The sequence below is a fragment of the Neovison vison genome, chromosome 6 (genome assembly GCF_020171115.1).
Source record: "Neovison vison isolate M4711 chromosome 6, ASM_NN_V1, whole genome shotgun sequence".
NCBI lineage: Eukaryota > Metazoa > Chordata > Mammalia > Carnivora > Mustelidae > Neogale > Neogale vison.
In genome coordinates this window covers 117,318,966-117,331,126 of record NC_058096.1, presented here as the reverse complement: position 1 = coordinate 117,331,126, position 12,161 = coordinate 117,318,966, and the positions used below count along the sequence as shown (strand labels likewise).

Genomic DNA, 12,161 nt, shown 5'->3' with positions numbered 1-12,161 from the left:
TCTCAAATTCCAAGTTATTCTCAACAAACTTCATGAAAATAAAGAATTAAACTAATGAGTTCACCCTGAACACTTAAGACATTCAAACAACGAATACTAATAGAGAGAATACATTTTAAAGAGGAATAAAAGAATTAAAAAATGAGATATAACAATGTCTTTGAGAGATGGAGAAAAAATTGAGGAAAAAAATACATTAACACTTAAAAATCAAATAACACCATTTAGAAACACTTAAAAAGGTAGAGTTCTATAAAAATTTGATGGCTATATTTTAAGGTGCTATTGAACCTTACACATCTATTTCAAATTTCTATTACTGCACATGTATTAAATTTTTTGAAAGTAAAATTAACCAGCTCTGACAATGAAAAATTCTTTTATAATTCTGATTTATATAATTCATTTATATATTTCTACGCCAATTATACCCAACATCACTAATAATGGCTACTCATAGTTATACCAAAATATATAGACTACAAAAAATGTAATCACAGCAAAATAATACTTCAATAGTCATCTCTCTCAATACTATTACATTAGAACTTGCTAAATTTACTATCACATGTAAGATGACAGAGTCCTGGGACACCTGGGTGGCTTAGCTGGTTAAGAAACTGTCTTGGGTGCAGGTCATGATCCCAGGATACTGGGATGGAGTCCTCCATTGGGCTCTTGGCTCAACAGGGAGCCTGCTTCTCCCTCTGCCTCCCCCACTCACTGCTTGTGCCCTCTCTCTGACAAATAATAAGTCTTTTAAAAAAATGACAGTCTTTCAATAAACCTATGCAAACATTTCACTTGCATCAACTCTAAACTTAAACCTTTAATATGAAAATGTACAGAAAATGGGAAGAATACAGAAGTAGTCAAAATGCCACTTAAGACAGGTAATTCCAGGGACGCCTGGGTGGCTCAGTTGTTAAGCAGCTGCCTTCGGCTCAGGTCATGATCCCAGAGTCCTGGGATCGAGTCCCACATCGGGCTCCTTGCTCAGCAAGGAGCCTGCTTCTCCCTCTGCCTCTGCCTGCCTCTCTGTCTGCCTGTGCTCGCTCGCTCGCTCTCCCTCTGTCTCTGACAAATAAATAAATAAAATCTTTAAAAAAAAAAAAAAAAAAAAGAAAGACAGGTAATTCCATACTCATCTGAAAATCCATATAGTTCACCCAAATATACACCATATGGAATTAAAATGACTATATTTTTATTTACTACCCTGAAAAAACTTATTTCCTTTTAAAAATAATGATGCACTAAAGCAAGAACATGAGAAAATGCGGAATATTAAAACATTTATTAGAGAAAACTAACCTTTAGCTGATTCACAATTGAAAACATTAATGTTGTTGAGCCTACTGGATCAGCCTTAACACAGTCTATTCCTATTTGCTGCTTATAGTCTGGCAAGTGCTTTCTCTGTTTTGAACTAAAATGGGTCTCCTCAGGTGCAGCTCCTGAACAAAGATCTGTTATAAAAGCTACAACAGTTACAGTATGCGTAATAAGAAATATAGAAACAATGGAACAACAGAAATTTTCTATAGAACTGGAAATTCTAAATTAAACTTAGACACAATTAGTCCAGTGAAACAGAGAAGACTCATTCCTACTACCAAAAAATACGTATTTCAGGGAAGTCTCTTAGGATCACATATTTCAGAACTCTCCAAGTTTAAATAAAACTTTAAGTAAAACATTTTCATTTTATCTTTGTTCTTTTCTTGCAGAATTCAAAGTTTGCAAACACTGGAATTATGTAAAGGAAATATAAAATTCCAGAAACACCCTCAAAGGAGGTTGGGAAAAGTTTTCTAGCTTTTAGTTACCATTTTTATCATCCTAAACAGTAAAACTCACACACATTTCTCAAATTAAAAAAATAAGGATCAGAGTAGGAAGTCTAAATAGTCCAGAATTTGTAATAATTTAACACAGTAGAGAAAACATCTCTAATCTATGAGAAAATAGCCTTATTTCATAGGGAAAATATTAAGAAAAGACCTTAACAGAATGATTTTACACTTCTAAAAAAAGGGAGAAAAAAAGTTGTAGGAGGGGGAAACGACATGAACAAATAATTCAAAAAAGAAATTTAAATGATGTAAGAAAATTCTCACACAGCTGAAAATTCTTATATCATGACGGGGAAAATGACATGAACAAATAATTCACAAAAGAAACTTAAATGATATAAGAAAATTCTTACATAGTTTAAAGTTCTTTTATCATTGGTTGTTTAACCAAATAAATATATAATAAAACATCAAAATGACTAAAGGTATATTCCACATATCAGAATAAAAAATATTAAAAAGGATGATACCTATATTGCTTAAGGTATAGGGAATTAGTTATTATCTCACATACTGCCTAAAAAATTAAATTGAATATAACCTTTCTGAGAGTAATTTAACAAATTACGCTAAAAACCTTTTTAAAATGCAAATCCCCTTTTGCCAAGCAATTAATTTCTAGGAATTTATCCAAAGGTTATAACAAACAATGTAGAACAAAGAGGCATATACACTTGCAATGTTGTTCAAAATTCAGAAAAATTATATACCTAAGTGCTCCTAGGAAATCATTAGTAAGACAACACCACATCTATAGAATGTAAACAGTCACTTAAGATGGTACAAACATACTGATATGGGAAGATATCCAATGCTAAATTTTGGGATAAAAATAGTTAATTTGTGTATGCACATTACATACACTTAGGCAAATCTAACTTCAGCACCTCCCTTCACCAAAAAAGGCAATTCTATCAATCAGTCCACCCAATAAGTCAACATCACAAATAAAAAATGAGAAGGGAGGAAACTGTTCCCTCAGGTAGCCTCCGTTTCCATGTGCCTCTAATGTGAGCATCTCTATAGACCTTATGTACTGAGTCTGATTCTAGAATGATGAGCTTTTTTTTTTAAAGATTTTATTTATTTATTTGACAGACAAAGAACACAAGGAGGCAGAGAGGCAGGCAGAGAGAGAGAGAGGGAAGAAGGCTCCCACTGAGCAGAGAGCCCAATGCAGGGCTCGATCCCCAGACCCTGGAATCATGACCTGAGCCAAAGGCAGAGGCTTTAATCCACTGAGCCATCCAGGTGCCCCAGAATTATGAGCTTTTAGTACAAGAGATCACTTAAACACAAGCCAACTATGTCTGCTGCCCAACTGAAGAAACAAAGGTTTCTTTCCACTAGAGAAAAAACAACTATACTGTACTTAATGAGTGTTAAATTCTAGAAGGAATTTCAAGGGTAATTTTAATCTGATGGGATTTTTCATTTTACATACTGATTTTAAGTATCAATTCCTTATGTAGGAAACAATTCCATTATGTTTTACTTGTGTAGGGAATTTGTTTTACAAAAAGAAAGTGTGTATAAATACATAAATAATAATATTCTATAAGGATGTTCACCCTATGGAAGAAGAAGGTTACCTCTGCTGTGAGAATTTTCTTGATTATAGTATTTTATATAAAGTATATTTAACTGATCTTAAATTCTTTACATGGAACATGCCATTTTTTTTTTTGTAATAAATTCTGTTTTGGACTTAGAAAGAAAGCAACTAGAAAGCTGAAAAACACTGAAATATAACCTGGCCATTTCAGAGGGAATTTTATCAGTTAGTTGACTAAAAGCAAGTATAATGTTTCATAAACTAAAATACGCAATTGCCAAATCTACTCAAAAACAGGTACTCAAAAATAGATACTCTGCTTTCGTCTAAACTTAAGTACATTTAAAAAGCCATTTTGATCCCCCAAAAGAGTATCACACAAAATTTTTAAGTACATTATCGTAATTTGTGTTTTGCACACTAGAAACAAGAAAAATGTCAAGCCAACATCCAAAAAAGTTACTTCCACATCTAAAATACTATTTGACTAACAGTCATAGAGTATTTTCACAAACATATTTTTGAGAACAAGGTATCAACAGAAACCAGACCTTCTCAGAGAGATGGCTGATTCCAAGGCTGGGACAAAATATGTACAAGATGAACCTGGAATATCTTGTTATGTCAAAAAGTGAGAAAGTACTCAAAGTGACAGTGGTACATCTTAAGGACAGAAAAGCAAGCTGGAACGAGTTCTTACCAGATGATCTAAAACAATCTGAGCACCGAAATCATTAAGGTTGATAATACACTATCAATGATTAAAAGAAAAATGACACAGACATATACATAGATACATGGGGAAGAAGAGCTCTTTAAAGTAAAATGCAGGTATTAAATGGAGAATGTAAAAGACTGCTACTGTTACGAAATGTCATTTTTTGATTGTCATTTTCAACATAGTAAAAACTGGTTCAGACAAGCATCATCAATGGATGCTAAGTCTAGAGGGAAATTTTGCTAAAGAGCAGGGCATGCCTATGGTATTAAAGTCTCTCCCACATATTGCTTACAAAATGCAAGGAAAACAACACTAACTATAGAGAAATCAAGTACCTTAATTGGGTGATCAAAATTAACAATGCTAATAAAGAGCAGAAGACATCTTGTACCACTGAATGTACAGAACCCTAGAGAATACATAACCTGAATTTAGTCACAAGCAAGTATCAGACAAATCTAAAATTAGAAACAAAATGGTAATGTCATAAAAGACCAAAAAGGACTGTGGAAATGTGTCGAGACTACAGAGACATGACAAATAAATGAAATACCTGATGTTAGACTGGATAGTTACTGAAAAAAATAATTAGGAAAGAAAAAATATAGTGGAAAAAATCTGACCTTACACAGATGAAATAAACTAGAAAAATTATTTACAGATGCTTTTACAGCTCTGTTGATTACAAGGTTCCAAAGAGAATTCAACCAGATTCAACATAATCAAAGCACTACGTCAGAGAAGTAGTAAGCAAAACTACTAGCAAGTAAATAACAATCCAGGTTCAATCAAAATGACCAACTGAAAAGTTAGTAAAATTTTCCTCCAATAAAGTTTTGGTCAAGAGAATGATCCATATACTGTCATAAACGTTTTCTTTTCTAAAACCTAGCCTGCAGGTCACACACATGAAGTTAGCAACAAACTAAAATATAATATGACAGGAACCAATAATAAACAACCAAACAAAAAAATCCAAGAAATTCTGACATTTTACTATTACAGCTAGAAATTCACAAACCTTGATTACTAAATACACACACTTTCAAAATGTGTAAATTCTGTAATTACAAGCATCATTCCATCATAAATATTCTCCTTCAAAGTAAAAACTTCAAAAAAAAATAACCACTGATACTACAGATCAACATCTATCTTAAACACACTTCTCAGTGTTCTTTACCAATTAAAATATTCAACTTATGATAAAGAATATCCTAATAACTGAACATGAGGAGAAGCTCTGGATTCAGATTAGCTGAATTCAACTTCTGGCTTGACAGTTTAGTACCTGAGGGTTCTTGAATGAGATACGTAATTTGTCAGTGCCTCAGTTTTCCAATCTATAAAAGAGTATAATCACCTTACAGGTGAATATAGACTTCATAGGATTATGATGACTAAATGAGACACTTGTATTACAAAGAAAAGTGGTTTTTAAATACTCTTCAGGGGTGCCTGGGTGGCTCAGTGGGTTAAGCCTCTGCCTTTGGCTCAGATCATGATCCCAGGGTCCTGGGATCAAGCCCCGCATCAGGCTCTCTGCTCAGCAAAGCAAGGAGCTTGCTCCCCCCTCCCCCCGCCTGCCTCTCTGCCTACTTGTGATTTCTCTGTGTTAAATAAATAAATAAAATCTTCTATAAATAAATAAATACACTTTTTACATACACTTGAAAATGTCAAAATCTCACATCCATTAGGATGGTTATTATAAAAAAAAAACCCGAAAATAACAAGTGTTGGCAAAAGTATGGAGACCCTTGTGCTCTGCTGGTGGGACCGTAAAATAATGCAACTGCTATGTGAGGCAGTAGAGCAGTTCCTCAAAAAATTAAATATATAAATACCATATGATCCTGCAATCTTGCTCTTGAGTATCCCAAAAATTGAAAGAAGAGTTTCAAAGAGATATTTGCACACCCATGGAAGCACTATTCACAATAGCTAAGATCCATTGATGGACATTTGTCCACCAATGGATCAATGGATAAACAAAATGTGGTATATACATACAGTAAAATAAATCCAGTCTTAAACGGGAAGGAAATACTGTCACATGCTACAACATGGAGTAACTTTGAGAACATTAAATGAATTAAGTTAGCCAAAAAAAGAGAAGTACTGTATGATTTCCAAATGTCCATCAATGGATCAATGGATAAACAAAATGTGGTATATACATACAGTAAAATAAATCCAGTCTTAAACGGGAAGGAAATTCTGTCACATGCTACAAACATGGAGTAACTTTGAGAACATTAAATGAATTAAGTTAGCCACAAAAAAGATAAGTACTGTATGATTTCCCCTTGCATGAGCTACTTACAGTAGTCAAAATCACAGAGACAGAAAGTACAAGAGTAGTTACCAGGTGCTGGGTGTACAATGAAAAGGGAAGTATTGTTTACTGGGTAGAGTTTTGCTTTTGCAAGGGGAGTAAGTTCTGAACTGTTTTTGGAACAATGTGGATATACTTAACACTATCAAACTACACATTTAAAAGTGGCTAAGATGATAAATGTTATTTTCTTTTTACAATTAAAAAAAAAAAAGGAGACATACTTTTGAAACCCAGTATCTACAAATTTAAATGTCCTTTACCATGTTTACAAGGCCTAGTCAAATTCAGTTAATTGAGTAGCAAAAAATGAATGAGCCAAGTATCTCAGAAATGGTGTTATTACATAATCCACCTCATCTTGAAAAATTTTAGAACTAAAATAAAAAACGCATTAAAGTAAGCTTGCTATTTATTGCAGACAAGCATGCTATTTATTGCAGACAAACTATACAAATCTCGTGATTCAACTTACTCAAGTCTCTAAAGTCAGCCTGATCTTTAGCACAGGTTTTTCCTCCTGTGAGCAAGAAAAGCAGATAAATTCTCTGACCCCATAAGTAACTCCAGGGATCTAGACTAGTAAGAAATCTTTGAAGACTACCAAGTCGTCTCAGAGATTCCAGACAAACCTAAGTACCATAAATGACCTCAAACCAATATGGACTTGAACACCTGGGCTCTGACCTGTAATCAAACCATATCAAGTCTACTTTACTTACAAATTCTCAAATATAAGTACAGAAAATGAGAATACAAAATCAAATACATTAAGTTTTCAAATTGTTCTCACCTAAATCACGGAGTAAAATTAAGGCAGACTTTATCTTCCATTATAAAAATGATCACCACATACTTGGGGAATAAATTTTAAAGAAGAAAATCATGGATTTTTTTTTTTTTAGATATGACTTTAAATATTCATCTCTAAAGAAGTAACTTGTCAGCTGAAACTCAAAATTAATAAAAACTGTTCTGCTTTCAATAATTTTTAAATCTTCAAGACATCTTTCAATGTCACTAACAAACATCAGAACTAGGACAATGATTGCCATGTTTCACTGAATTGACGATATCGATTCTCTGATGCACCATTATTTCATGTGCCACTAAGAATGTAAAATCACTTCCATAATACATCAGTCATAAAATGTATCCCAAATTCAAAGATATTAAAATAAATTAAAAATTGTTATCTCAGAACAGACATAATGCAATATATACATGCCTATTCCTCTGAATAACCCCCAGGTAACCAGAACAGACCTAATCTAATTAACACATTTCAAATACAGAGGAAAGGAAAATCAACATTTCTGTAACACCAAAATCCCAGAACCCTACACAAACTTCTTTTAAATAGTTTGCATTTTAAAGATTTTATGTATTTACTTGACAGAGAGAAATCACAAGTAGATGGAGAGGCAGGCAGAGAGAGAGGGAAACAGGCTCCCTGCTGAGCAGAGAGCCCGATGCGGGACTCGATCCAAGGACCCTGAGATCATGACCTGAGCCCAAGGCAGTGGCTTAACCCACTGAGCCACCCAGGCGCCCCCACAAACTTCTTTTAAATGCATGAAAACAGTCAATACAAACTACCAGCGCAAACGATCAATAAACAATTACGCAGACACCAAATCCAAAGAAGTAACTACATAATTCACTACAGCCTAAGAAAATGATTTCCAACTCAGGCAGTCAAAAACCTAAGCACCAAATGACTTTCAAACAATTCAGATGGTCAAGACCCATGTCTCCTTAAATCTAGTGGTCCACTGATATCAGCTCAGAAAAGAGAGTGCCACCTACTAAAAGAAGAAACAGTTAATCCAGGATTTTCCAGCACATACTATGAACACAACAGACTCTAGTTTAGCCTAGGAAGAGGTACAGGTTTAAAGTATACTAATATGCTGTTTCAAGAACAATGGTACAGGTGCAAACCAAAAAGAAAATCTTACTGACCTAAAAATTTTCCAAAAACTGACAAAAGTTAATAAATACCAAAGAATACATTTAATAATTTAGTAAACAATTAATTCAATTACAGTATGGAAACACATAAAAATATCTACTAAAATTACCCATTTCAAAATTCCTAAAATCTATTACTTTTCTTATACCAAAATTTGTTATCACATCCTATAAAACATTAAAATATATGTAAATCTAAATATCAAGGTAAACTGACAACCAATGAAATTATACAGTACTAAGAAGATTGACAAATTTATTAAAGACTAATTCTCTTAGAATTCAATTATGTATAAGAACAGATAAACAGTCAAAAGGGGCAAGGCAGAATATATTTTAAAAATCCCTCCAAACATACCCTCCAAATCTACCTCCAATCTACAGAGAAATCTAAGAAGTGCAGATTCTGTTTACTTTACTGACCATTTAATTTTCTTAAGCTGCAGACTTCACACAGAGAAGGACTACACCCATCTACATCTATAGGTAAGCAAGGACATACAAGTCATACTATTGTTTTTTTTCTAAACAGTGACTCTACTAAATAAAACATTCTTAGGTTTGATGTTGACTTAGAAAACCAAATAACTAAAAATATTTCCCTTCCTTTTTGGCTACTTTTTTCAGAGGAATCCAATTTGATCATCCATTTGTACCTTAAACATCAGAGCTTAGAAATTCAAATGTAAAAAATGTCCATCAGTTTAAAAAAAAAACCAGAATGTTGATAATTTTTGAAGATGGGTTACAGTTAATTACATTGTTAATTAGCTAGAGCTATTAATTATACTGTTCTCTATTCTTGCGTAGGTTTTTTCAAGTCTATAATAATACTAAGATTTAAAAATTATTCAGGTGTACTGAGTGGTCTTCCTTAAAATCTTAAATTTAAAAAAAATTTAGTAGAGAATATCAATTTAGCATTAAGTTTTTTGACAGAATACACTAACTTGTGTAGTCCACAAACACATCAAAAGTTACTCTATTAATAAACACATGTTAGGTCATATCCACTTGGAAGTTACTAAGAAAATAAATGCAATGCAATGAAGTTCATGTCCTATTTATACAGTCAATGATTAATTAAAAAATTTTATTCTTAGAATTGGAAGGGACAAATTTTCTAGTTCAGTGGTCTACACATTTTCTAGGTACCTAGAGAAGAGTCCAGAGACAAATCATCTTGTTTGATAAATCAGGAATTGTGCACAATATAAGAGATTTTGTTTTAAAAAAAGAATCTCGCTGCATTAAAATCAAGTTGGAGGAAGGGCTAAAAATCATTGTTCTATTACATTCACATTCTACAGCAAATATAGTGACCTAAAAAAGGTTAAATGACATATATTACCATTCAATTAGTGGCAGTGTGAGGAAGAGAATTTAGGACTCACTTGCCCAGTTCTACTTTAAAACAATGCACCACCTTAAATTTAAGTTAGTTATGAATAACATTGTTTCTATTTTCTTGGCTACAAAATAATATTAGACAAAATCATCTCTAAGATAATTTTCAGGTCTAAAATTCTGACTCCATGCATGCTAAGTTTAAACAGAAGTCTACACTAGGGCATGTATGTCCTTAAACAGAGCAGAACTCTTCAAACATTTTCAGGGACTTCAGAGAAATAGAAGTAAAATATAGAAACAAGTTAAAAGTTATTTGTTCTTTATTTTTTGGATCCTGAAACATTTCTGCAACTTCTCCACCTTTTAATAGTTAATGCTGAGAATATAAAACATGTCACCAAAGACCACTGAAATAATCATACTGAAAGTTTTTTGGTTATTAGATACTTTTGTAAACACACATGTCACTGAATGTTCAAGTTACTGAACGTCTTATAGAGAACCAGGTACATCACTCTCTGTTAAGTTTAAAATAAATGAATTCAGAGGTGCATTAAGTCTAGCTAACACATAATGGTCACAAATAATGTTTTAATTCCCACCTATTAAAGCCTGAAAGAGGTTGCTCTGAAATATGTTAATAACCCGTTCTATGGAACTTCTGAGCTGTCTGTCTTCAGTTTGGCTTAGTTTTGAACGATATTCTTCCAAAAGGTGCAATGCTCTCTGGGTGTCTAAGAAGAAAAGAAGAGTCTGATTAAAATTACACATTCCTTACACAGCAAATAATTCTCCAAGACATCTAAACACTTCTCCAAATCCTCTACCTCAACCAATGCTACTATGTTCACAAACATATTTATTCCCTAGAATAACCAAAATTTTTTAAAAAAATATGTCACAGAAAAAGGAGGAAGACAAGCAGTTGCTAATAAATGTTCACTAGTAGTCTACCACAATAAAAGACTGATCAAGCTATTAGTTAACATAGCTTCAACTGATCTGATATGCAAAGCAGATTACCCACAATTTGTCATTATAATATAAATCTTAAATGTTTCAAAATACTAGCTCTTAGCCAGGATCCTACAATTGCTCACAGAGTGTTTAGTAAGAATAACAAAGTAAAATATTAAAACACCAATTCAAAGTTTTTAAAAAGACATTTCAGTGGATGCAAATTAACTGCCTCTGGAGTCACTAGAGAGATTCAAAAAAGAAAGTTTAAAAAACATTTAGATGTTTCCCTCTTCTGAAAGATATGATGAAGCTTAGATTCCCTAAGTAGTAAGGCTAACAAGATGCTGTCTCATGAGAGTTAAATACTTTTAAAACACAACAATCACAAAACACACACAGGAAACACACACAGGAGAGTTCCGAAATAAATTCTCACCTTGCTTCCGGACTGGCATTTTTCTCCACTATCAGGAAGAGGGCACACACCTTTAAAAACAGAAAAGAAACAACTAAAGCAAAGAACAGAATCGTGGTTAAACTAGCACTTCCCCCTGAATCTCACATCGAAAAACTCCCAGCCCTATCTGAAAAGGCCACACCTGGAGAAGTTTTCCCAAGCGAAAGAAAGAGCCTCCAAACCCAGCAGTGTCAGTCAATCTAGAAAGCTTTTACCTAAGGGTGGGTACCCCTACAAATTAAGAGCAGACAGAGAAGCCTGCTTCCAAATTCTCCTCGAAAGCTGTTCCCTCTCCAAAGGGTACTAAAAATGCCTAGACGTGGGGCCACCGTCCCCCTGGCGTAACTATGCATATTTCCCACCTGCTACTGGGGGGGGGGGTGCAGAAGCGCTCCGACCCTTGGCCCCTAAGCCAGTAACGACCGTACAGCGCAGAGACAAGACTAGCTAGGCAGATCACCCCACCCCCCTCGGGCCCCCTCCTCTAGCTTGCCTTTCTCTTTGCTCGCTTCCTCCAGGCTACTCCAGCGGGGGTCGGACAGGGCTGCGGCCACTCTCCGCGACGCCCTCACGCCCCACATGCACACCTCCGCGGGCCCCCACACCTGCGGCGCCACCACAAAGTTCCACCAAGCGGCGAGCGCTCCGAGCTGGGGTGCGCTCCGGCCCGAGTCGGGGCGGCTCCCCCGCCCTGCCCCGCTCCACGTCCCCCCGCCCCGCCCGGGGCTCGAGGAGCTTGAACTGAGGGGGGTGAGGGAACGGGGGAGGAGCTCCCCTTGACGGCCGCACCCCCGCCGCCTCTTCCTCCTCCTCCTCCTCTGCCGCGGCCGCCTCACTCGCCGCGGTCCGCTAGCCCGCTCGCCTTTTCCCCTCCTAGCCGCCCCACCCCCGGAACCTCGCCTCCTTCCGCGCCCCCAACCGCTCTCCCCCCAAACTTTCCGCCAAGATGG

General features: G+C 35.3%; 1 protein-coding gene across 13 annotated transcripts in view; it reads right to left on the bottom strand.

The window, feature by feature from the left end:
- Positions 1 to 11,796, bottom strand: part of DLG1 (discs large MAGUK scaffold protein 1) — a 263,928-nt gene extending 252,132 nt beyond the window's left edge. For 6 of the 13 annotated variants that reach the window (XM_044252056.1, XM_044252060.1, XM_044252055.1 and 3 more), the window contains exons 1-3: positions 11,705 to 11,794; positions 11,191 to 11,240; positions 10,397 to 10,528 (exon numbers count right to left, since the gene is read on the bottom strand). In XM_044252056.1, coding sequence (XP_044107991.1) covers positions 10,397 to 10,528; positions 11,191 to 11,209 — 151 coding nt within the window. In that variant the 5' untranslated portion in view covers positions 11,210 to 11,240; positions 11,705 to 11,794. Of the gene's footprint in view, positions 1 to 10,396; positions 10,529 to 11,190; positions 11,241 to 11,704 lie in introns of all 13 variants that reach the window. The other 7 variants (XM_044252052.1, XM_044252053.1, XM_044252054.1 and 4 more) reach the window with 3 other exon arrangements.
- Positions 11,797 to 12,161: the final 365 nt, after the last annotated feature.